We start from the raw sequence: 24,822 nt of genomic DNA on the forward strand, positions 1-24,822 counted from the left end.
TAAGAAACAAGGCTAGAATAGTGTCTTAGGGTTTCACTCAATTTGAGGGGATAGACTTTGGAGAGACATTTGCAACAGTAACTAGACTAGAAGCCATTAGGCATCTTAGGGTTTTAAGCTGTATCAAATGGATATCAAGAGTGCTTTCCTAAATGGTTTCATGCAGAAAGATGTCTATATCAAGCAACCCCCAAGCTTTGAGCACCCCAAATACCCACATAGAATATACAAGCTTCATAAAGCCTTGTATGAGCTTGACTAAGCACTTAGGGCTTGGTATGATAGGCTTAGTTCTTTCTTGTTAGAGCATTGGTATATCATAGGGGTCAATTGATAAAACCTTATTCACTCTTAGGTGTGGTAAAGATTTCCTACTTGTTCAGATTTACATAGATGATATCATTTTTAGTGGCCCTTCTCATGCACTTGTGGCCAAGTTTGCGGAAACTATGAGCAGGGACTTCGAGATGTCGATAATGGGAGAGCTTAACTTATTCCTTGGACTTCAAATCAAGCAATACAAGTAGGGTATATTCGTCCACCAGACGAAGTACACTAAGGAGCTACTGAAGAAGTTCGACATGAGCAACATGAAGCCCTTGGCGACACCAATGGCTACCTCAATTGTGCTTGATCCGGATGAAGATGGTGAAGCAGTGGACCAATAGAAGTTCAGGAGCATAATTGGCTCCCTCCTGTACCTGACGGTGAAAAGACCAAACATCCACTTTGTTATCTGCCTCTACACGTGCTTCCAAGATTCACTAAGGACGTCTGACCACCAAGCGGTGAAACGCATTCTGAGGTACCTCAAACACACTCTAGAGTATGAACTCTGGTTTTCTGCTTTCTCATCGCTTTCTTTTCGAGATTTTTTTGATACGAATTTGCTGAGTGTAGAATTGACAAGAAGAATACTTCTGGTACATGTCATTTCTTGGGTACTTCTCTTGTGTATTGGTCTTCTCGCAAGCAGTCTAGCTTTGTACAGTCGACTGCAGAAGCTAAATATGTAGTTGCCACTAGCTGTTGCTCACAGATGTTGTTGATGGTTGCTAACTTGAGGGACTTCGGGTTAGATTTCAAGAGTGTACCACTTTTGTGTATCAACACCAATACCATAAGATTAGCCAATAATCCAGTTCAACACAAGAACCAAACACATAGATGTTAAAAATAGACTTGAAATATATTGATATCCAACATCAGCTAGCCGACATCTTCATCAAGCCTCTAGATGCTACTAGATTTACCTATTTGAGGGGAGAGCTTGGTGTGTGCCATCCCTATGGCATTGTGTGAGGCGAAGTTGCCTTTGTATATACTCTATCTTATTTTTGTTGTATTTGTATTGTATCGTATTATGTAAGATAATCATAGTAGTTGAGCTTTTACTTGTATGTCTTTAGCATTTTTTATTGTTAGACTTGAATTTTTACTAGTGCAGAGCAAGCTTTTAATGTTAGGCTCCTCTTGATGCTTTTACATGAAATATTTCAAGCAAACTAGCTTTTTTTTAACATGAAATTTGGCAATTTTGTGAATCATGTAGACTATGAAATTGCTTTGGCTTAGTCAATGCTTGTGTTAACGCTATTTTGATGAATATTTTGCTCTAGGCTTCTTGGTTCAAGTCAATGGATTGGGGAACATTGCATTATGTTTTATGTCTTTTTCAAATATTTAGCTCATGATAAAACCTTGGTGGAAATGTGTTCCTTGTGTCACAAAGACACTACTTGACTTGATCTTGTGAAAACTTGAATCTTTGTGAAAATGTGAGTAATCTTTTCAAATCAAGTATCTTGTGCTAAAATGTGATCCAATACAGTTATCTTGAAGCCTTAAGATGTTTACCGTACTTAGTCGCATGACACTTTGCTTGGATAAGAGGCAACTTGAGGATAAAAATGAAAGAAATGTGCCTAAATACTCAATTTTGTTTTAAATCACTTGATCTAACTAAGTCTTGATTTGATATGTGAGCGTTTGCAAAGTCTACTGTTATGAATGCTTATTTGCTTAGTTTGAGATTGAAGTTGGCTAGTTCTTAATGCTTGCATTGCCTCGGCACGAGTGGATTCTTATGTGGTGGTCGCTTTGAACATAATTCGGCTATGTGAAACTAAATGCGCTAACTAATTCTTCGGGTTTAGCTTGTACAGCTTCATATTCTTGTGTCACTATTTGTTTTTTAGCCTTTGTGCATTTGTTAGCTCCATCTTCTACTTTCCATAGCCCTTTGACGTTCTAGCTTTTGCAAATGCTTTGTGGTATACTTATGAAAGCTCATTAGGATTGCAAGTTCATGCACTGCATAATATTTTGTCCCCGATGTTTGTATTGCCAAAGGGGGAGAAATAAATGAAAAAGGTGAGAAAATGAAAAATATGCACCAAATCACAAAGAAGAATCTTGCATAAATAAAAAATGTGCATCCATCAAAGGGGAGCATTTGATTTTTGTGTTTTTGAGCTTTTATTGCTCTTTTGAGGTTTTTGGATTATCTTTTCCTCTCATACTCCTTATGCAATCTTTCTTATGCTAAGTGACATATTTTTGCTCTTCCTTGAGTTTTTTATCACTTGCATGAGCCTATCTTCTTCAAACCAAAATCTTTGTGCTTTGAAGTGTTTTCCATGCATTCAACAAGGGGGAGATTGAAAAATCAAGTTAAAATGTGCCTTGGTTATATGTGATGAGTGATTCACAAGGTTGTTGATTTGGTTTGATGATTTTTACATTGCATAAGCTTATTTATGTTTGAAACTGACCAAATTTGGAGTTGGAGTTGTTTGTTTCAAAGTCCAGGAAAAGTGTGCTCACCGGACAATCTAGTGTGAGTAAAATTGTTCTCATCGGTTAGTCCGATGCTTTGTGGAAGGACACATCAGAGCATTCTGTCTGGCGGAAAAATTTGAATGCCGCACTGGATGATCAATGATGGGCTCAGAGAGCACCAGAGCATTTAACAGAGATGCAAGTTTTCGATACCACTTGATGCGCGTTTGCCCGATCTTCTGAAGGTAATATGATAAGTCGATTGGTGGATTTTCGACGTTGATGATCCAAAGGCTCTGACCAAGATAGATGCGGTTGAGCTATCAACCACTACACCACTGCTCTGTGGTTATCAACCGTGTGAAGATGCGGTTGAGCTCGCCAAGAAGGCTTTTCCTACAAGCAAATCGAGAACACAAGCAAAAACAGTTAGATGCAATCTTAATACTGCTATTTACCAATGAAGTGCTCAAGTTGGGGCTCCACAAACCGAACAAGCGGTAAAACTATATAAAACAGAATAATCTAAGTAAAACCCAAGCCTAAACTACGATGAATACTATGTATATATAGGGGGGACGTGAGGAGGTCGACCTAGGGTTGTGCAGTCGTGGAAAGAGGCATGCACAACCTGGACTCCAATCCCGACACGATTACAAAACCCAACAAGGTCCAAAATGGTGATGCAACACCTTATTTCTTTGACTCTAACTAAACTATAAGGAATATTTGGCCGAGCTTATATCAGGGCTCGTCGTAAGCTTTTCAGAATGTCTAAGATTATCTAAAACGGACGTGCTATCTTGCGACTCGACCACAAGCACGACTTCGACCACGACTACGACTAGATCTCAGCTTCGAGTCCGAGTAGACTTGGCCTTTGAGGGGTGACGTCCGGGTAAGGTTGTGGTGTTTCTCCCACGTTCTTAAGCAATAAAACATCACAAGAATTTAGTAAGAATCCATCCAAGGAAGAATGAATAACGAGAAACGAGTTCCCCTGGTGGTCTAATTGTCGCACACGTGCTCTTTAATTGGATCTTGTATGATTTGAGGAATATCAATAGTATTGATTGCATCTTAAGGAGCCATGGGCTCATCAAAAGTAGATCCAAACACACCTCCATTGTAATCGTCATCCTATGAGATTAATCAAGACAACATAGCATGTAGGGTTATTATCCTAAGGATGCCCAAACCTGTATCAAATCTTGTGTTCTCTTCAATGCACAAAATTGATTAACAAGTATCCCTACATTAAAAAAGTATTTTTATAATTGATTTTACTGATTCTCGACAGTTAACATCGTCCATGGGAATAACGACAAGACATGTCTCTATCAACTAAGCGCATCACTTTTTTTTATTTCAGTCATGTAGATGTTTCTGGAATACTATGTAGGGATTCAATAAATACTGCGCAAGGATTCATTTAGTGGATTTTTTGGTTTTTACTGCCTAAAATTTCCAAATCAGCTTTGGAATTTGGAAACAGTAACTAGCTGACATTTCTAAAAATTTCATCCAAAATTGGTTCTACACAAATTTTTACTTATAACGAAAAACCCAGTTACTGGGTTGAGAAATGAATCTCTGGTAATTGGTTAAAACAAACATGGTAAAATGTTAACATTTGGAGGTGCTTTCATTTTGAAACTGACCAAATTTGGAGTTGGAGTTGTCTGTTTCAAAGTCCCAGAAAAGTGTGCTCACGGGACAATCTAGTGTGAGGAAGTTCTCACCGGATAGTCTAGTATTCTGTGGAGGACACATCAGAGCATTCTGTCTGGCGGCAAAATTTGAATGCCGCAACGGATGATCCGGTGATGGGCTTAGAGAGCACTAGAGCATTTAACAGATATGCAAGTTTTCGATGCTAGAACTAATCTACTTACCAGAAGGTGTGGTGTTGAGAGGTTTTGAACACCAGACCATTTTATAGAGATGCTGCAAAGTGGCCTGACTGGTATTGTGCTCACTGGAAGGTCCGGTGATGGGCATGACTGAACACCAGAGCATCGCTGGAGCATTTTTTCAGAGGGACTCCAGAGCTAAAGGGACTGTACACAATGGATGGCCTGGTGCTTGTACTGGTGTGAGCGTTGGACCATCCGGCGTTCACATTTTTGGTGCAACTTGGTTGTTTTGTAGGGATTTTTATTTTGGACTGACGTGTGATGTGTTCACACGGTGTTGGGAGATACATGTTTGCTTGTCTCATTATGTGTAGGTAAAAGGATACAACTTGGCAGTTGATTGCGGAATGATCGGGGCTAAGCGGAAGGCTTGGTGACAGACGATCAAGGAGTCCTAGCTTTACACAAGGAGAGCAAGACTTGCATAGAGAAGGTAGATGAAGACGGTATGTTGATAAATTCAAGTAAAGGGGATGCCCGTACAAGTGACAATACGGTCAAAGGGATCGGGAGCAGGAGAGACTTGCCGGCGGTCAAGATCGCAAGATGGAGAACACGCGTCAACATCAGAAGACTTGCTTCAGGTGTAAGCAAGCAGTTGTGAGTCATACTTTGAGAAGCGTATAAGACGGTTCTCGGTTTGGCCACAAAACTATGGATACTTAGAGTGCATGTGGTATCATTGTGAAGCTTGAGTCGACACGAAGCTAAGTCGTGAAGGCGCCACGGTCATCTAATGGATGGAGGAGAAAATGAACAAAAATATCTTCGGTGGTACGTAGGAGTGTACTACAAGAGAAGGGTATTTAAGAAACTATCAAAGAAACTTAGGATTCAAGTTACCTAGACTATAAATAGAGAGGGTTGGCTGGTTGAAGATTGGGATCCATTCATTAGAGAGCGTAGAGCTCGAGTTTTGGAGAGGAGAGAGGGGTGCTTAGCGTATGTATTAGGTGAGATCTCTTGAGAGTAAATCTTCTTGTAATTTGCCAAAAGAGGGCTGTCCTCTGTGCTTCAATGAAGAAGAAAGTTTTCAAAATGCTTACGTTCATTTCCTTATAGTCTACTTTTTTTGGATCTCTTGCTTTGTTGTGAGTTTCTCTTTTTTGAGCGATTTTCGTTTCTTTTTGGGCTGCAGTTTTTCTACTCTTGTGAAGTTGATCTTCTTGTTGCTAGGGGTAATGTGAGTACAATAATATAAATTTGGGTTTCGTATTCCCTTGCCTCTAAGACATCAACTTAGAGAGTTTCTTCACCTAGTGACCTTCTCTTTGAGTTTCTCTCAAAGTTGCAACCTTTTTATGACTAGGTTCATAGATTGATCTTAAATGAAATTATATGTTCATATCTCACTCATGAAGTCACATGTTTCAATTCCTCACAGTTTGCTTCCGCTTTTCTGCTTTGAGGTGTGTTGAGTAACTCAATAGGAACAGGTCATCAAAGTTTCAAAAGAAATTTTACGAGGCGTCGATTCACCATCCTCTAATCGTTATTTTTAAGATACAATCATCTTGTAGGTTTTTCTTGTTAGTTCTGTGATCATGTCCATGGAGTTAGTAGAGGCTTCAGCAATGATGCCATGGTCAGGCCTCCGATGAGTACTCTTTTCGGTCCAACATAAACAGGCAATCATCTTGTAGATTTTTTTTTCTTGTTAGTTCTGTGATCATGTCCATGGAGTTAGTAGAGGCTTCAGCAATGATGCCATGGTCAGGCCTCCGTTGGGTACTCCAAGCCACAAGATAACATATGAAATTTTGTTGTTGTAACTTATAATGGTTCCAGCAAAGAGAATGCTAGAAATTGCTACAGAAAACCAAGATCCTAGTAGCATTACAGAGGCCAATTTAATATCAAAACTATATTTTGGCTTTGGCATTACAAACTTTCTGTTGTACTATCGTTCGATAGTTTTGACACAATGGCAAATAATGCAGAACAAAACTAGAAAGTATTCCTTTTCTGTGAGTTACACTAAAACTCATAAGAATTCATGGACAGGTCCATAAAATACCTTTTGGAGAATACATATGAACAAACAACTCACATCTTAATACAAACACAGGAGTCGCAGTTGAATAAAATTAGGAATAGAAGAATTTCGTCACTTCTGATATCTTCTTTATCGTTGCCAGATGATTGATGCTCATCAGATTTTCACTTGTGAGATCGCCTTTGCTTGCGGAACAATGACACTGCTGCATAGGCTGCAATATAGGCCAGGACGGGGATTACCAGGTAGATGACGTTCCTGGATGTCTCCCAGTCTCTGGTACTGCCTGCTGCGTAGGCCCCAAGGAGACCGAGCATGTCAAACAAAATAGCTGTCTGAATTGGCCAGAGTGGCAACTTGTGTTTGTGCAGTGTCCACGGAAGCAGCAAGATGATGACGACAATGGAAGCCATGAAGGAAGTGGAGTTGCTATAGAAGAAAGCATGGTACCGGCGTTTGTTGATGCTGTGTAGGATTGGGTAGCCAGCATAGTGATCATTGCCGTTGTCTTGCCACAGGCCACCTGGTGGTTTGAAGGCAGTCTGATAGGTAACACTCGCAGCTAGGACTCCGAGCAACATCAGGTACTCGCGTATGTCCTTATCTCTTGATTCAGTCTCTTTCTGTGTTTCTGGCTTCTCCACTGGAGGATCACCTTCCTGTATCTCTGCATCCTGGTTTGGAGCATCTAGCTTCGGTTTTGTGATGTCACCTCCTTGTTGCCCGGAGGATCCCTCTTCTTTGTTGCTGCTGCCTCCTAGTTTCAGCAAAAGCTTTTGGAGTTGGAGATAGGGGTAAATCCAGAAAATGGCGACCTCCAAGGCTACAAAGGCAAACACAGCAACAACCAACGTTAATACATAGATGGAGGTGCGCAAATCCCGGGAGCTTCCAGCAGCATAAGCTCCCATGAGGCCAAACATGCCCACCACCATGCACACATAGAGTGCATAGCACCGTATGCCCGGTTTGTATAGGTTTGGGTTCACAAGGAGGACAATGAGAGCCACGGATGCCATGAAGCTTGCCGCGTTGCAGTAGAAGAATGCATTGTAATGGGGAGGGTAGTTGTCGCGGAGGACCGGGAAGCCCGCGTGGTGCCCATTGTTATCTGACCAGAAGCCACCTGGTGGGGTCAACCCAGCTTGGTAAGTGAGTGTGGCAGCCAAGATTGCAAGGAGCAACAACACCTCACGCCTGTTCTCCAACTTCTCAGCATCCCGGTGGTTGTCCTTGTTGTCTAGCGTGAAGAAAATGATATGAATCACCACATAGACAAGGACAACACCTGCCAAGGCAACAACATAGATGGAGGTGCTTTCATCCCTGCAACTCCCAGCAGCATATGCACTTATTAGGCCGAACAAATCCAGTATCATGACTGCCTCCAGTGTATGGCGCTTAAGCAGAAATCTGCTTTGGACCATTATGATGACAATCAAGGATGCCACGAAGGCTGCTGAGTTGCTGTAGAAGAACACCTTGTACCGGGTAGGGTGCGTTGTGAGGAGTATTGGGTCACCATTGTTATGACCATCTCCATCCTTGGGCCAGAGACCACCTGGTGGATCTAGTCCTGCTTGGTAAGTGATGCTCACAACAAGAGTAGCAAGCAACAGAACAAGAGAGCGAGCCTTTTCCACTGCTGCTTCACGTTTTGTGTTCCTAGTAATTGACAGATATAAATAGTTAAATTGCAAGCTGGAAATGAGGAAGGGGAGGAGGTGGTGCAGTTATTCATACATACCTGCTACTGGTCTGATCTCTTTCAGTTCTGTTCTGGGATCTGTCAAAGAATTTCATTATGTTCTGCAGGCATTCTGAAGCAGAACTATATATAGTTGCAAGTACTTTGAAGCAGCAGCAGCGTTCCTTCATTTTTATGGCTTTGGTAATAGCCACCTGGAGGAAGATGTATGCAAGAACTCCACCGATCAGACAAACGACATAGGTGGTGTCGTCAACCTCCCTGCAGCTCCCAGCAGCATATGCCCCCATGAGGCCAAAGAGCGCTGTGATGATGAGCCCATACAAAGCAACAAACCGTACAGAGAGATTGCTGCTCAGCTTCTTGTCCACGAGCAGGATGATGATGACCAGGGACGCGACAAATGCAGTGGTGTTGCAGACGAAGAATGCCTGATAGCGGCTGGAGTAGTGGTACTGCAGAATCGGGTCGCTCATATGGTGGTCATCCTTGGTGTCGCCCCAGAAGCCACCTGGCGGATTCAGCCCGGCCCCATATGTGATGGTAACTGCAAAGGTCGCGAGCAACATCAGGACCTCATGCAGCTCTTCGCGCTCATGTGTGCCAGTGTCCTCGCCTTGCCTCCCGTCTTGCTTCTCCGTATCCTCTCCTTGCTTCTTTTGCAAAGCCATCGGCAGCCACCAATAGTTGGAGATGAGGTAGGAGGAGAAAGCTAGGACGATGTAGGCGAAGACAGCAGAAACTAACACTGCGGAGTAGATGGTTGTGAATAAATCTCGGCAGCTCCCAGCAACATACGACCCCATGAGGCCAAGTAAATCGAGCACCATGACCACCCGCAGAAAAGCCTCCCAGCCTGTGTTCGTCCCATCCAGGACAACGAGAAGGAGGCTGACCACGAGCGAAGCAGCGAATGAAGTCGCGTTGCAGTAGTAGAAGGTGAGGTAGCGGCGGTAGTGGGCGACCTCAAGGATCGGGTCGCCTGCGCGGCCATCCTGTGTGTCCTCCTGCCAGGCTCCTCCCGGCAGGTTCAGCCCGGCGACGTATGTCACCGTCGCGACCAGAGTGGCCAGCAGCAGGAGGTACTTCCTCAGCTGGTACTCCGTGGAACCTGGATGCTGGTTGGACGCCATTTGGTCGCCCGACTCCATTTGACTGTGGGAGGCTACTTTGTTGTTGGACGCCATTGGCCTTGAGGTGCTAATGGAGAGCCGAGCTCTTTGTTATATAGCTGTCCTGGTCGAGCATATAGCATCACCTAGCCATTGGCAACGCAGAATATGGTCCCTGGCATCTACTTGCCACCAAATCATGGAAGGATTTGATCAAGTCATCTTATATTCTTTTTTAAAGTTTATATCAATCCTTCTCAATTCATCTTATATTTTATTAAACCTTATTCCACTCCTTTTTTTCCCACCTCGTGCAGCAATTAACATGCATCAGTCATCTTTTCAGCTTTGCGTGCAGGACTCCTGTACCTATTTGGCAGCAAGTAACCGGTTTTATTAGTTTGCCAGCTTTCAATTTACCAAGGTGGAATTCGTTCCCATTTCTGTAACTTCTTTTTCGGAACAAATGTAACTCCAAACATCACAGAAGCTCTTGGGGATGCTTGTCCCACTACCTTGAATTTGCTGTATACCGATGTATAAACATTACCTACACCCAAATTGCAAGTAGAAATGTAGGCATGTTCACCTTCGTCTCTCTGACCTGTTGAGCTTCAATTATTCACATCGATCAATTACCGTATATGCTATTCCGTGATTACCTTACGGTGACTGAGACAATTCTTGGAGCGATAATAACATAACTCTGTCATATGACATCAGCTGCACATGTCATGATGCTGATGCATGCAATAATATGTGAAGCAGGAGGGTCCACCTGGGATGGTTCTGAACAAGAAGAGTGGCAAAGAAGGAAGACGAAGACTTGGGTGAGGTCTGTTACAAAATGAATGTGTCAGCTTGAGCCTGTTAGACGTGAGTTAAGAGATCGTGTGCGTATGTGTGTATGCTGTTGTAAGCTCCACGGTGACCGTTCTGCAGAACGTGGTGACCGCGTCCTTGTTGCTTCCGTTGTGCGCTGAGTCTGTTTCGCACTAGCTGCCACTACGTGAAAAACAGACAAAGAAGACACTACATAAGTGACGGGTGGTAGTATGATCTGTCACTTATGATAAAAGTGGCGGGTCGTAGTTATGACCTGTCACTAATGCTAGTCATTAAACCCGTCACCAATGACGACTCATCACTCACAGGTCATCGTAGGCCAGTCATTAGTGACAGATCAAATTTTGACCCATCACCAATGACTAACTCATCAGTGACGGGTTAAGTTATGACCCGTCACTAATGATGTTATTTAGAAATACAGAAAATGATCCAAACATTGGAAAAAAAATTATTTTCTCTTATTTTTTCTCACTTCATAAGCACTAGAATATGAATCATTGTACATTTCTACTCAAGTTTGATGTAAGGGATAACGGCTATGGACACAAACGCTCGTTCCGAAAACAGTGCAGAAACTTTCAGAGGCCATAACTCAATCTTACAAGCCATTTTAGGCCTCGAAAAATTCGCCAAACCCAACAAAGTTAGGAAAAATGGATGTAACTTTTTCTGTAGATATCCGTAGAGTAAAAAAATATCAAAATCGGAGTCCATATGCAAAAGATATGGCCATTTAACCGAAGGCACTCCGAGTCAACTGGTTTTAATGTCTATCGTAAAATTAACATTGGTGACGGGTCATAACTGTGACCCGTCACTTATGACTTATAAAAGTAATGGGTCACAGTTGTGACCCGTCACTTATGACCCTTGACAAAATAGTTAAAAGAATCTTTTATCCGAGTCCCTTGAGGACACACGCGAGGTTGAGGTGGTTAGGCAGCTACGCACGCGAGGGGCCGTCGCGAGTTCGATTCCCATGGAATGCACATTCCAAAAATAGCCTAAAAAATAAGTAGAGACATGTGGCGAGTGGTGATATGCCTGAGTTGGATTGGCTTAGGTGAAAAATATTTTTTTGACTTCTTTTCACATCCAAAAAGCGCGAAAACTGTATATCAATCATAAGTGACGGGTCACAATTGTGACCCATCACTAATGACCTTAATAAGTGACGGGTTATGTTTTGACCGATCACCAATAACCTTATTGGTGATGGGTCCTCACCCGTCACTTATTACATGTCATAAGTGACACGTTCGGGGTGACAGGCGCGGGACCCGTCACCTATGATGGTTATGACCCGTCACCCTTGTCCATTTTTCACATAGTGTGGTAGATCTCCTGAGATTGTGGATCGCATATCGCTGTAATCCATTGTAATCGTGCTGCTATAAATAGAACACGATCTAGTATGGATTGGTGTGCTTGATTTTCAGTATATGGTACCAGAGCCTCGATTCACCTAAAACTTCCGCTCGCCATGGCAGGAGCTGAATCCTAGTCCAGCAATAGCCGCTCCACCACTGCAACTCAAGCCGCCAGCCACCTACCTGCTCCCTCCTTCAACCACATGGTGAACATACCTCCTTTGGTATGCGTAATTGCTACCATACCTGAGAAACCAGTGTCTTCTCAGCTACGTTGATGGCATCGTCAATCGACCTACGCTAACAATCACGCAGAACATTGATGGCAGCACCATGATCATAGTTAATCTAGAGTACACTCTCTGGTTCAGATACAACAAACTTGTCTTAAGGGTATGCATGGCAGAGCTTCCAGAGTAGCTTTCCAGCTGGAATCAGGGGAGCTCTGCCAAACAGCAGCTTTCAGCTTTTAGCTACCTGAGTGGAATCCGTAGGAGTGATTCCCTAAAATGAACTATAAGCTGGAGAGCTGAAAAGGCAGCTTCCCCTGATTCACTTCCCGAACAGAATCACTTCCTCTATATAGTTTATTCTAGAGAATCACTTTCAGCCACAGAATCACTTCCCCCAGAGAATCACTCTCCACAGAGAATTTGAATTAGGGAGAGCTCTACCAAACAGGCCCTAAGTGCCCTCCTCTCCTCACTGATAGAAGAAGTGCTTGCCTCTATTGTCTTCATGACAACTTAAAGGGAGGTGTGGCACACACTGGAGACGATGTACTCCTGAAGCTCTAGAGTCCGTATCATGCAAATTTGGATGCAGCTCACCACCATTCAAAAGAAAGACCTCAATGTCACCGATTACTTACGCAAGGTCAAAGGCATCGCCGATACACTATCTGCCATCGGCAAGACGCTCGAGCCCGAGGAAATCATCTCCTACATGTTGCACAATTTGGGTCATGAGTATGACCCACTGGTGACCAGCATCACCACACGTGTCGACCCGGTCTCGGTGAGAAATCTTTATGCCCACATGCTAAGCTTTGAGATGAGGCTCGAGCACAACAACATCGTGGTACAATTGTCTTCAGCCAATCAAGCTACTAGAAGCCAAAGCCAAGGACGCGCCACGGCCGCGCCAATGGTGGTAGGAACCCCAATGGGTGCAACAACATTAACTCTGGTGGATCTATCAACCAAGGCGAACCAAGGGAGCAGTGTCAAATCTGCAAGAAGTTTGGGCATGATGCACTTCGCTGTTACCACAGGATTGACCACAACTATCAAGCCGGTGATCCAACAAGATTGCAGCCGCTACCATCAACAACAGTAGCTACACTGTTGACCCCAACTGGTACATGGATATTGGTGCGACAGACCACATCACCATTGAGTTAGATCATCTAACAACCTGAGAATGCTACAATGGAGGCGATCAAATCTAAGTGGCTAATGGAGCACGGATGTCCATCACACATGTTGGAAACTCATCTAATGCTGGTTCTAATCGACCCCTTCTCCTTAATCGAATCTTACATGCCCCCAAGATATCGAAACACTTGCTATATGTGCACAAATTGGCCTTTGACAAGGATACTTTTGTTGAAATCTATCCCCACCTTTTCCTTGTCAAGGACCAAGCCACAAAAATAGTTTTTCTCAAAGGAAGGTGTAGCAATGGTCTCTACATCCTTCCATGTAATCGTTCCAGGACTGCCTTGCTCTTTGCCCAAGTGACTCAAGAACAATGGTACCGCCGGCTAGGACATCCAGCTCTTCCAATTAATATTCGGATCTTGCATAATAACAAACTTGCTATAGCCCCAAATAACTCTTATCATGTTGTCTGTGATGCCTATTAGCAAGCAAAGGCACACCAGCTTCCTTTTACCCAATCTACTCATGTATCTACTGTTCCATTAGAAAGAATCCACACTAATGTTTGGGGTCCATCACTCCCCTCAGTGAATAATTCCAAATACTATGTTTTCTTTATTGATAATTACAACAAGTTTGTATGGATATACTTTCTGAGATGCAATTCTGAAGTAGAACACATTTTTCTTTAGTTTCTAAAGCATGTAGAGAGACTTTTTAATTCTAAGATCCTCTCGATTCAGTAGGATTGGGGAGGGGGAATATCATCACCTACATACCTATTTCAAACACACCGGCATTATCCACAGAGTATCTTGTCCACACACACACACACACCAAGAAAACGGTATTGCCAAAAGAATGCACCGTCATATTGTTGAGACATACCTTGCCTTGTTAGCTTAAGCCAACAGGCCCCTTAGATTTTGGGATGAGGCTTTTCAAACGGCTCAGTAGACATATTCAAGGCCCCACTTGTAGCAACGGGATTTAAACAGTGTTATGGTATTGATTACTTGGACACTTACTATCCCATGGTCAAAACCACAACAGTCAAAGTGATCTTATCTCTAGCAGTGTCCAGAGGGTGGCATATGCACCAAATAGACATTCAGAATGCTTTCTTGCATGGAGTATTAAAGGAAGAGGTATACATGAAGCAGCCACCAGGTTATGAAGCTCCAAGTCATCGATCCAACAACGTCAATCACTTGAAGAAAGCCTTATATAGACTCAAACAAGCCCCTAGAGCTCGGCTTACCTACAAATTGCAAGATCTAGGATTCATACCCTCTCAGGCTAATGCTTCTCTTTTGTGTTCAGACAAGGGGGTGATCATCTAAATTCTTATTTATGTGAATGATATAATCATTGTAAGCTCTTCATCTATAGCCACCAAGAAGTTGATTCAAGAAATGATGGCAGATTTTGCTGTGAAGGATCTCAACCAATTAGACTATTTTCTTGGTATTGCCGTAAAACTTGATACAAGTGGTGTTGTTGCCTCAAAAGAGGTTGCTCTTGATCTTCTCAAAAGACAAAACATGGATAAATGCAAACCCATTTCTACACCTATGGCTGTTGGTGAAAAGCTATCTAGAGATCAAGGAATGGCATTACATGACAAATATCAGTTCCAATACAAAAGTATTGTCGAGGGATTGCAAAATCTGACAATAACCCCACCAGACCTTTCTTTTGTCGTGAATCGTGTATGTCAATATATACAAGCACCAACTGATGTTCATTGGGCAGCGATGAAATGAATACTTCAGCTTGTGAAAGGTACACTAGATCAAGGGGTGAAAATCCAGAGATCAGCCACCATTAATGTGTTTTCAGACGCAGATTGGGCTGGGTGTCCCGGTGACCGAAGATCAACAGGTGGGTTTGCAGTTTTTCTAGGTTCAAATCTCATGTCATGGAGCTCACGCGAATAACCTACTGTATCTAGGCTGAGTACAAAGCTATCGCTAATGTCACTGCAGAGGTTTTCTGTATTCAGTCGTTACTATAAGAGTTAGGCATTTATCAGTACCGGGCACCTTTTCTTTGGTGTGACAACCTTAGAGCAACCTACATTACTGCAAATCTAACGTTCCACGCTCGTACGAAGCGCATAGAAGCGGACTTGCATTTTTCCCATGAATAGGTAGCAATGAAAGCCATGTAAGTCAGGTTTATCTCATCCAAGGACCAAGTTGCTGACATCTTTACAAAGCTGCTGACAAGATCTCCATTTGATTCAATTTTATGCAATCTCAACTTGAGAAGAATGAGTTGTGGTTGAGGGGGACTAGAAAATGAATGTGTCAGCTTGAGTTTGTTAGAGGTGAGTTAGGATATCGTGTGTGTATGTGTGAATATGATGTTGTAAGCTCCGCGGTGACCATTCTGCAGAATGTGGTGACCGCGTCCTGGTCACGCTCGTTGTGTGCTAAGTCTGTTCCGCACTAGCTGGTAGATTTCATGAGATTGTTAATCGCATATCATAGTAATCTTGCTACTATAAATAGAACACGATGCAATATGGATCGGTGTGCTTGATTTTCATTATAAAAGGTCAGTGCCCCAAACGAAGATGACAAGTGAAGCAATATTTAAGGCTACCTTGCTTTCTTTACCCCACAAACATTAACCTCATATGAATCATGACAAGTGAGAGTTGTAATAAGTTGGACCCAGTCCATTATTCAAAGCTTATTCTAGGATTGTTCTGATATCTGGAACAAGAATAGTGGGACAAAAGAAACAGAGAAGAGTGAAGTCAGTGTCCCCAACAAAAAATACGGCAAACAGTGGCAATGAATTCACTACGTGAAATAAGACCTTTAGTGACGGATCGTAACCATCATTAGTGATAGGTCCCGCACCTATCACCCCGAATGTGTTACTGATGAGTCATCATTAGTGACGGGCCGCAACCGTGACTCGTCACTAATGAACATTTTTTGTGTTTTTAGGACATGAAAAAATAAAAAAAAATCACCCGAGTCATCCCAATGTAGGGCTCATCACATATTCCTCATAAGCCACACCACTTTTTAAACTATTTTCTAGTCTGCATTCCATGGGCCTTGAACCCGTGACCTCCCCTCACGTGTGTAGCTCCCTTACTGTCTCACCTATCACATACTTCCTCAGCTCGTACTCTGACAAACCAAGTTGAAATGTGCTTTGATTTACTTGTGATGAGTGATTGACATTGGTATTTATTTGGTTTGATGATCTTGGATTTTGCATGAGCGTTGATATGATTTAAATTGATTTGGGATTTCATTTGAGCATATTGATTGTGGACTAACTGGAATTGGAGTTGGAGATATGTGTTTGTTTGTTTCATGGTGTGCAGGTGATGGATGCAATTTGATGGTCGACGGTAGGATGATCGGAGCCAAGCTGAGTGCTTGGTGCTGGACGATCAAGGAGGCTGGGTGAAGTCAAGGGTGATTCTAGCAGAATACATGGAGGTCAAGCAGAGCATGGAAGGCGGATGGAGATAGCGTGTTGACAAAGTCAAGTGAAGGGGATGCCGGTGCAAGTGACAAGGCAGCCCGAGGGATCGGGACTGGGAGAGACTTGACGGTAGTCAAGTTAAAATATGTCTTGGTTTACTTGTGATGAGTGATTGATATTGTTATTTATTTGGTTTGATGATATTCTATTTTGCATGAGTGTTGATGTGATTTAAATTGATTTGGGATTTCATTCGAGCATATTGATTATGGACTAACTAGAATTAGAGTTGGAGATATGTGTTCGCTTGTCTCATGGTGTGTAGGTGATGGATGCAACTTGGCGGTCGACGATGGGATAATCGGGGCTAAGCGGAGTGCTTGGTGCCGGATGATCAAGAAGGCCAAGTGGAGTCAATGGTGATTCTAGCTGAACACATGGAGGTCAAGCAGAGTATGGAAGGCGGCTGGAGACGACATGTTGATAAAGTCAATCGAAGAGGATGCCGATGCAAGTGACAAGGCGGCCTGAGGTATCGGGAGTGGGAGAGACTTGCCGGTGGTCAGGATCGCATGACAGAGTAGATATGTACACATCGAAGCGCTTGCTTAAGGTGTAAGTAAGGCAACAAGTCACGCTTTGAGAAGCTTGCAGGCGGTTTAGCGGTTTGGCCGTCCGTGAATGGAGAAGAAAATGGACCAAAATACCCTCGATGGTAGGTAGGAGTGTATTACAAGAGGGAGATATTTTGGGAAAAAGTTAGGAAACATGACCCCTAAGTTTTCTAGACCTATAAATAAAGGAGTAGGGCTATAAGAGAGTTTGAACCAGCCACTTGAGCCCCCTTGTACCACCCATTTGAGAGCTTAGAGCTAGGGTTTTAGAGGAGAGAGGAATGAGTGCTTAGCTTATGTAATAGGTGAGAGTTTTAGAGATAAATCTTTGTAATTCACCCTAAATAGGGCTGACCTCTTTCAATAATAAAGTTTATGTTTTTGCATAGGCTTGAATTCTCCTCCTTCTAGTTTCGCTCTATTAGTTCCCTTGCAAGTTTGCAAGTTTTTCGGTTTCCGGTTTTGATTTTCGTTTTAGTTTTCGGATTAAAATTTTAGCACTTTGCGAGGTCATTATTCTAATTGCTAAAGTCATAAAATTCACATACACACGCTTTGTGTGATAGGGTCTTGAATTCCCTTGCCCCTAGATAATCAACTTGGAGAGTTTTGTTGCTCGGTGTTCATCTTTTCTTGTTTCTTTGCAAGTTGTGATCTTTCGAGTGCTAAGACACATGGATTGATCTTAAATAGAACCTATGGTTCATACACCATCTATGGAGTTGTCTTACCTTGATTTTCTCTTGCTAAAACTTCTCTCTATTTTTGCTTTCTCTTGAGTTTTGAGGTGTGTTGGGTAATCCAAATAGGAGAAGGCCATCGATTTTGCAAGAAATTTGTTGAGGCATCTATTCACCCCCCCCTCTAATCACCAATCTCGTTCCTACAATTGGTATCAGAGCCGGTTCGATCACTTGTTGACCTTAACGGGCTTCCTGATCTATAGGCAATATGGAGAGAAGTGGGAAGATTATGTTATTTGGTGGCCGTGATTTTTTATACTAGAAGGTGCACATGGAGGCTTATCTCTTAAGCGAAGGAAGTGCACTTTGGGGGATAGTTGATTCCAACTACGAGATACCTGCTACTCGCACAACTCAGGTTCAAATCAAACAGTATAAGGCCAACAACAAGGCTAGAAATATTTTATTTACAAGTTTGAATCGGAATGAGTTTGATAAAGTTCAGCACATCCGTACTATCCGGGAGATCTGGACTACTCTGAGTGAGTGTCTTTCATGAATGCACTAATCAGATTAAGTCTAGACGCCAAAACACATACAACCAAGAATATCAAATGTTTGTGCAAGGCCTCAGAAAGTCTTTGGATACCATATTTGCTCGCTTAGATGGAATTGTTAGCAATCTTCGACCAAATGGTGTTTTGCCCTATTCTGACCATGAGAGAGCAATCAAGCGTCTTTATGCTCTAAATCGTAGCATATGAGAAGTGAAAATCTCAAGCGTGGAAGACTCATCAAGTTACGACATGGTAACTTGTGATGAACTCTTCAGCAAGCTAAATCCACCGAGATAGCCAAGGTAGCTCAGATTGGTCTCGGAAACCCCTTGTCTTAGAACATGGCGTTGGTTTCCGAACCTAGCGGTGGCAACCAGTCTGGAGTTGGTATTTATTGTGATAACACTTTATCCGGTGGATTTTCTTTGTCTTCCTTAGTCTCTATCACAGAGGAGCGGGTGGATGTGCTTGATGATGAGGATTTTGCACTGATCATGAAGAATCTTTTAGCTAAGAATGAGTATCTCCTTTCTCTAGTGGGTTAGAGGGCAATCTGAGGAGAAATGCTCAGAAGGCAAGGGCAAAATAAATTTGATCTTGGCCAAGACCAAGATGTATGCCGATAAAATGGGTTTGGCTCTTGGATTGGGTTTTGAGAGTGTGGCTTAATGGAGAGAGTAAGACTATTTTCACCACATCTACTACCCTAGAGCTGAGAAATCCAAAATTAATGCCACACCATAACTCAATAAGAAGAAACCCACACCACAACCTACCAAGAAGAAGCCCGCACCACAACCCAAGAGAGCTTCACAGTCTTAGATGAGAGCCCCTATGAGAGAGACTAGAGTGACTGGCAGTCGAGTTCCCTAGAGACGCTACCACTGCACCAACTGCCAGAGAGAAGGTCACTTGGTTGGTTTTTGCTTTCGCCATAGGAGGGATGAGCGGCGTGAGTGGGAGTGGAGTACCCGGGACATGTACTGCCCCTCTGTTGGTGTACATGAGTCTATTCCTCGCTCCTACCTACGAGTCTCTAGCGCTTTTCAGTCTCTTCCTAGAGGTGGTGCCCGGCGTGGATTTTACCATGATTTATATGGTTTTGATCCACGTGTAAGAGGCTTTGAGTTCCAATACTTTGGCGCATCACATTTTTCTCTTTGTTGTTCTCGCCCCCAGTGTATTAGTGTTGATTTGCGTGCACCAGCTTTTACTGCTTCCGGGGGTATGACCTAGTATTGGATTCCCAAAAAGTTTGTTACTAACCCTAGTACTGAGCCATCCACTTACTACTCTTCCCGCATGTAGGTGGCAGGTGGAGGTCTGGAGAACAAGTGGCTCATTGACCTCGGTTGTTCACGCCATATGACCGGAGATACATCATGGTTCTCCAGCCTCACCCCGACGAAGCACCACGAGTACATCACTTTCGGGGATGATCGGAAAGGAAGGGTAGAAGCCAAAAGGTATTGTAAGGGTGAATGAGAGTTTTACTCTCGAGGATGTGGCTTTGGTGGAGCATCTCGGATATAATTTGCTTTCTGTATCTCAGTTGTTGGATGATGACATGGAAGTACGTTTCAAACGCGATACTTCTCAAGTTCTTGATTCTTCAAGTGCTTTGGTTCGCTGGATTTCCAGAGTTGGGAGAGTTTTTGGAGCTAATTTTTCTGAGTCCCTTGGTTCTTCTTGTTGTTTGATTTCTCAACCTTATTTTAATCTTTGGATGTTGTATAGGAGACTAGAGCATATGAGCTTTGACTTTCTTACTCATTTGAGTGCCCTAGGCTTGATCAGAAGATTGCCTAAGCTCAAGTTTGAGAAAAACCTTGTTTGTGCTCCTTGTTAGCATGGCAAGATGGTTGCCGCCTCTCACCCACCAGTCAATCTGTTGATGACTGAGTGACCAAGAGAACTTCTCCATATGGATACTATTGGTCCTTCCTGGGTTTGTTCAGCAGGTGGGAAGTGGTATGTACTTGTCATTCTTGATGATTTCTCTCACTACTCTTGGGTTTTCTTTCTTGTGAGCAAGGATGACGTGTTTTCATGCTTTTGGAGATTGGCTTTGAGATTGTTCAAAGAACTCTCAGGTGCATTGAAAGCAATTTGCAGTGATAATGGTACCGACTTCAAGATCTATCTCTTTGATACTTTCTGTCTTGAGCATGGCATTGAGTATCAATTTTCTGCCCCATGCGTTTCTCAGCAGAATGGCGTGATTGAGAGGAAGAATTGCACTTTGGTGGAGATGGCTAGGATGATGCACGATGAGCATAGGACTCCTAGAAAGTTTTGGGCTGAGGCCATTAGCATGGCTTGCTACATCTCCAATCGAATTTTCTTGCGCTCGATCTTAAATTTGACTTCTTATAAGTTACGTTTTGGGAGTAGGCCGAAGGTTTCGCATTTGAGAGTTTTTTTGTGTCAGTGCTTCCTAAATCATGCCAATCATGATAAGTTTGAGTCGCGTTCTTCCGATGGCATTTTTATCGGGTATTCTCTTCATGGTCATTCTTACAGGGTCTTTAATCTTGACACTAACACCATCATGGAGTCCTCTGATGTGACCTTTGATGAATCAACCCCTTGTGCTAGCCCTGTCTTTGAGTGTGCAGGTGATCAGGAGATGAGCGGAAGTATTATTGTAGACAGCGACCTTCCAGCTTTTAGGGATGACGAGGATGATCCACTACTACACTCGCTCCCGAGCTAGTTCCTACCTCCTTGATACCGGTAGAGGGTCCTGCAACCACTACTTTCACTTTAGCTGCTTTCAAGCCTATACCAGCGGTGTTTGAGGGGGAGGTCATCTCGCAGCGCGAAGCCCCTCAACACATTTAGTGGCAACATCCCCCATAGCTGATGATTAGCGACCTTGGTGAGAGGGTAACAAGGTCCAAATCTTTTCTTCATGCTCATTTCACTAATTCTGCATTTGTTGCTTCCTTTAAGCCCTATGGTGTTGGACATGCTTTATCTTATTTGAGTTGGAGCAATGCCATGCATGAGGAGCTTGAAAACTTTGAGAGAAACCAAGTTTTGGTCCTAGTAGAGCCACCCCCAAATGTTCACACCATAGGCACCAAATGGGTTTTCAAAAACAAACAGGAGGAGGATGGGTCTGTAGTAAGAAACAAGGCTACACTAGTAGCTCAGGGTTTCACTCAAGTAATGGGGATAGACTTTTGCACTAGTAATTAGGCTAGAAGCTATTAGGATCCTCCTTACATTTACGACATCCTGAGGTTTCAAGTTGTATCAAATGGATGTCAAGAGTGCTTTCCTAAATGGTTTTATAGAGGAAGATGTCTATATCAAGCAACCCTCAGGCTTTAAGAATCCCAAATACCCTCATAGAGTATACAAGCTTTAGAAAGTTTTGCATGGGCTTAAGCAGGCACCTAGGGCTTGGTATGATAGAATTAGGTCTTTCTTACTAGGGCATGAGTATATGATGGGATCAGCTGATAAAACTTTGTTCACTCTCAAGTATGGCAATGATTTCTTACTTGTTCAGATTTACGTGGATGATATCATTTTTGGTGGCTCTTATCATGCACCTATGGCCAAGTTTGCAGAAATTATGAGCAGGGAGTTTGAGATGTCAATGATAGGTGAGCTCAACTTCTTCCTTAGGCTGCAATGCAAGCAAGGTACATTCATCTACCAAGTGAATTACACAAAGAATTTGCTGAAAAAGTTTGACATGAGCGATGCAAAGCCATTGGCGACACCAATAGCTACCTTGACCATACTTGATTTGGATGAAGATGGCGAGGAGGTGGACCAGCGGGAGTACAGGAGCATGATTGGCTCTCTACTGTACTTGATGGTGATAAGACCCGACATCCACTTTGTCGTCTGCTTGTGTGCTCAATTCCAGGCTTCACCGAGGGCGTCTCACCTCCAAGCGGTGAAACGCATTCTGAGTTATCTCAAGCACACTCTCAATTATGCCCTTTAGTTTTCTGCATCCTCTTTGCTTTCTCTTTGTGGCTTTTTAGATGCAGATTTTGCTGGTTGTAGAATTGATAGGAAGAGTACCTCTGGCACTTGTCATTTCTTGGGTACTTCTCTTGTGTGTTGGTCTTCTCGTAAACAGTCTAGCGTTGCGCATTATACTGCTAGCTATTGCTCACAGATTTTGTAGATAGTTACTACCCTAAGGGATTTTGGGTTCGATTTCAGGAGTGTTCCACTTTTGTGTGACAACACCAGTGCCATAAGCTTAGCCAATAACCAAGTTCAACACTCCAGAACCAAACACATAGATGTGAGATTCTATTTCTTGAGAGACTATAATGAGAAGGGAGACATTGAGTTGACCTACATATATACCCAACACCAGTTAGCCGACATCTTTACCAAGTCTCTAGATGCAACAAGGTTTGCCTTTCTGAGGGGAGAGGTTGGTGTGTGCCATCCCTATGGCATCGTGTGAGGGAGAGTTACCTTTGTACATACTCTATCTTACTTTAATTGCATTTACATTGTACATAATTTTTGTAAGATAATCATGTTAGCAAGCTTCACTTATATGTTCTTTGTACTTTCTTGTACTAGTTGTGAATTTGTGCTAAATGTAGTGGATGCATAACAATTTGTGTAAGCTTAGACTCTTATTGAAACATGGTATAAAATTTGTTGAGCAAGCTTGTCTTTTCTAAGAATGAACTTGAAATGTGAACATAATCTCTTGTCACATTTGAGTATTTGCTTTAGCTTGATCAGTGCTTAAATTAGGGTTAGTTCTGTGAAAAGCTTATGTTAGGTTGCTTTGTTCAGTTCAGCGGATTGGGGGGTCTTTGACCTTTGTCTATGTAAATGTTTAGCCCATGATTAACCCTTGGTAGAGCATGTACTCTTTTGTGTCGCAAAGGCACAACTTGTTTTGGCTTTGTGAAAAATTGCATATCTTGAATTCTACGTTGAGTTAATAAAATGAATGATCAAGTTTTGAGCTAAAATTGAATCCAATACGGTGGTTTAAGGCTTCATGTGGTTTGCCAAAGAAGTGGATACATGATTGCTTAAAACTTATTTGAGGATAGTTAAATGATCAAATGGGAAAGTTAACTTGTGCTTTTTAATATGCTAAGAATGTTCTTTTTCATATTGTCAAACTAAGGATTGGTTTGATATGTAGGTGTTTGCATAGCCCGTCGGGTTGAACTAGGTTGCCTAGTTTGAACTTGACATAGCCCTAGTTTCTCTAATCTTTGCATTGATCATGAAACTGTAGATGTTTTTATAGTGACATCTTTTGGATAATTGAAGAACATGATCAAAACTTTCTTCACTCCCGGTGCTTGTGATATGAACTCACTTTGAGACTTTTGTGTGTCTTTGAGTTATATTGTTTACTCCTCGTAGTACTTTGGCATCTCTAGTCCTTGCAAGTGCTTTGTGATCTATATGTGAAGTTTTGTGGGCTTATATTTCATTTGCACATCTTTTGCATAGTCTTGTATCCTTGATATTTGCATTGCCAAAAGGAGAGAAAATATGCCCAAAGATATTATGCACAAATATTCAATAAAGGGGGAGAAAATTTTATTTATCTAGAAATGAAAGGAGGAAAATGTGGGAAAATGTGCACTCATCAAGAAGGAGTATGTGTTTTGGGGTTTTTGAGTTTTTCTTGCTCTTTTGAGGTTTTTGGCTCGTCTTTGCCTCTCTTAGGGCTTTTGCAACATTTTTTTTATGCCAAATGACATATTTTTTTCTTTCTCGAGTTTTTGTTCACTTGGATGACCTTATCTTATTTTAATTTCTTCAAATCAAAATCTTTGTGTTTGAGGGTTGTCAATGCACTCATTAATGGGGAGATTGAGAAACCAAGTTAAAATGTTCCTTAGTTTACTTGTGATGAGTGATTGACATTAGTATTTATTTGGTTTGATGATCTTCGATTTTGCATGAGCATTGATGTGATTTAAATTGATTTGGGATTCCATTTGAGCATATTGATTATAGACTAACTGAAATTGGAGTTGGAGATATGTGTTTGCATGTCTCATGGTGTGCAGGTGACGGATGCAACTTGGCAGTCGACAGTGGGATGATCGGGGCTAAGCGGAGTGCTTGGTGCCGGACGATCAAGGAGGTTGGGCGGAGTCAAGGGTGATTCTAGTTGAACACGTGGAGGTCAAGTAGAGCATGGAAGGTGGATGGAGATGGCGTGTTGACAAAGTCAAGCAAAAGAGATACCGGTGTAAGTGACAAGGCGGCCTGAGGATCGGGAACATGAGAGACTTGCCGGCGGTCAGGATCACATGACAGAGTATACACCTCGACATCGAAGCACTTGTTTAAGGTGTAAGCAAGGTCGTGAGTCACGCTTTGAGAAGCGTGCAGGCGGTTTCATGGTTTGGCCTCAAAACCGTGGGAGGACC

The 24,822-nt window shown here is 42.6% G+C and overlaps 1 protein-coding gene across 1 annotated transcript; it reads right to left on the reverse strand.

The window, feature by feature from the left end:
• Positions 1–6,510: 6,510 nt before the first annotated feature.
• On the reverse strand, positions 6,511–9,681 carry LOC133926684 (uncharacterized). The gene is made up of 2 exons (XM_062372710.1): positions 8,441–9,681; positions 6,511–8,358 (listed from the first exon to the last, which is right to left on the reverse strand). Exons 1-2 carry the CDS (start codon positions 9,586–9,588, stop codon positions 6,858–6,860), a joined length of 2,649 nt encoding a protein of 882 aa, XP_062228694.1. The 5' UTR covers positions 9,589–9,681; the 3' UTR covers positions 6,511–6,857.
• Between the last annotated feature and the right edge of the window lie 15,141 nt (positions 9,682–24,822).

Source organism: Phragmites australis, chromosome 8 (assembly GCF_958298935.1).
Source record: "Phragmites australis chromosome 8, lpPhrAust1.1, whole genome shotgun sequence".
NCBI classification, from domain to species: Eukaryota; Viridiplantae; Streptophyta; class Magnoliopsida; order Poales; family Poaceae; genus Phragmites; species Phragmites australis.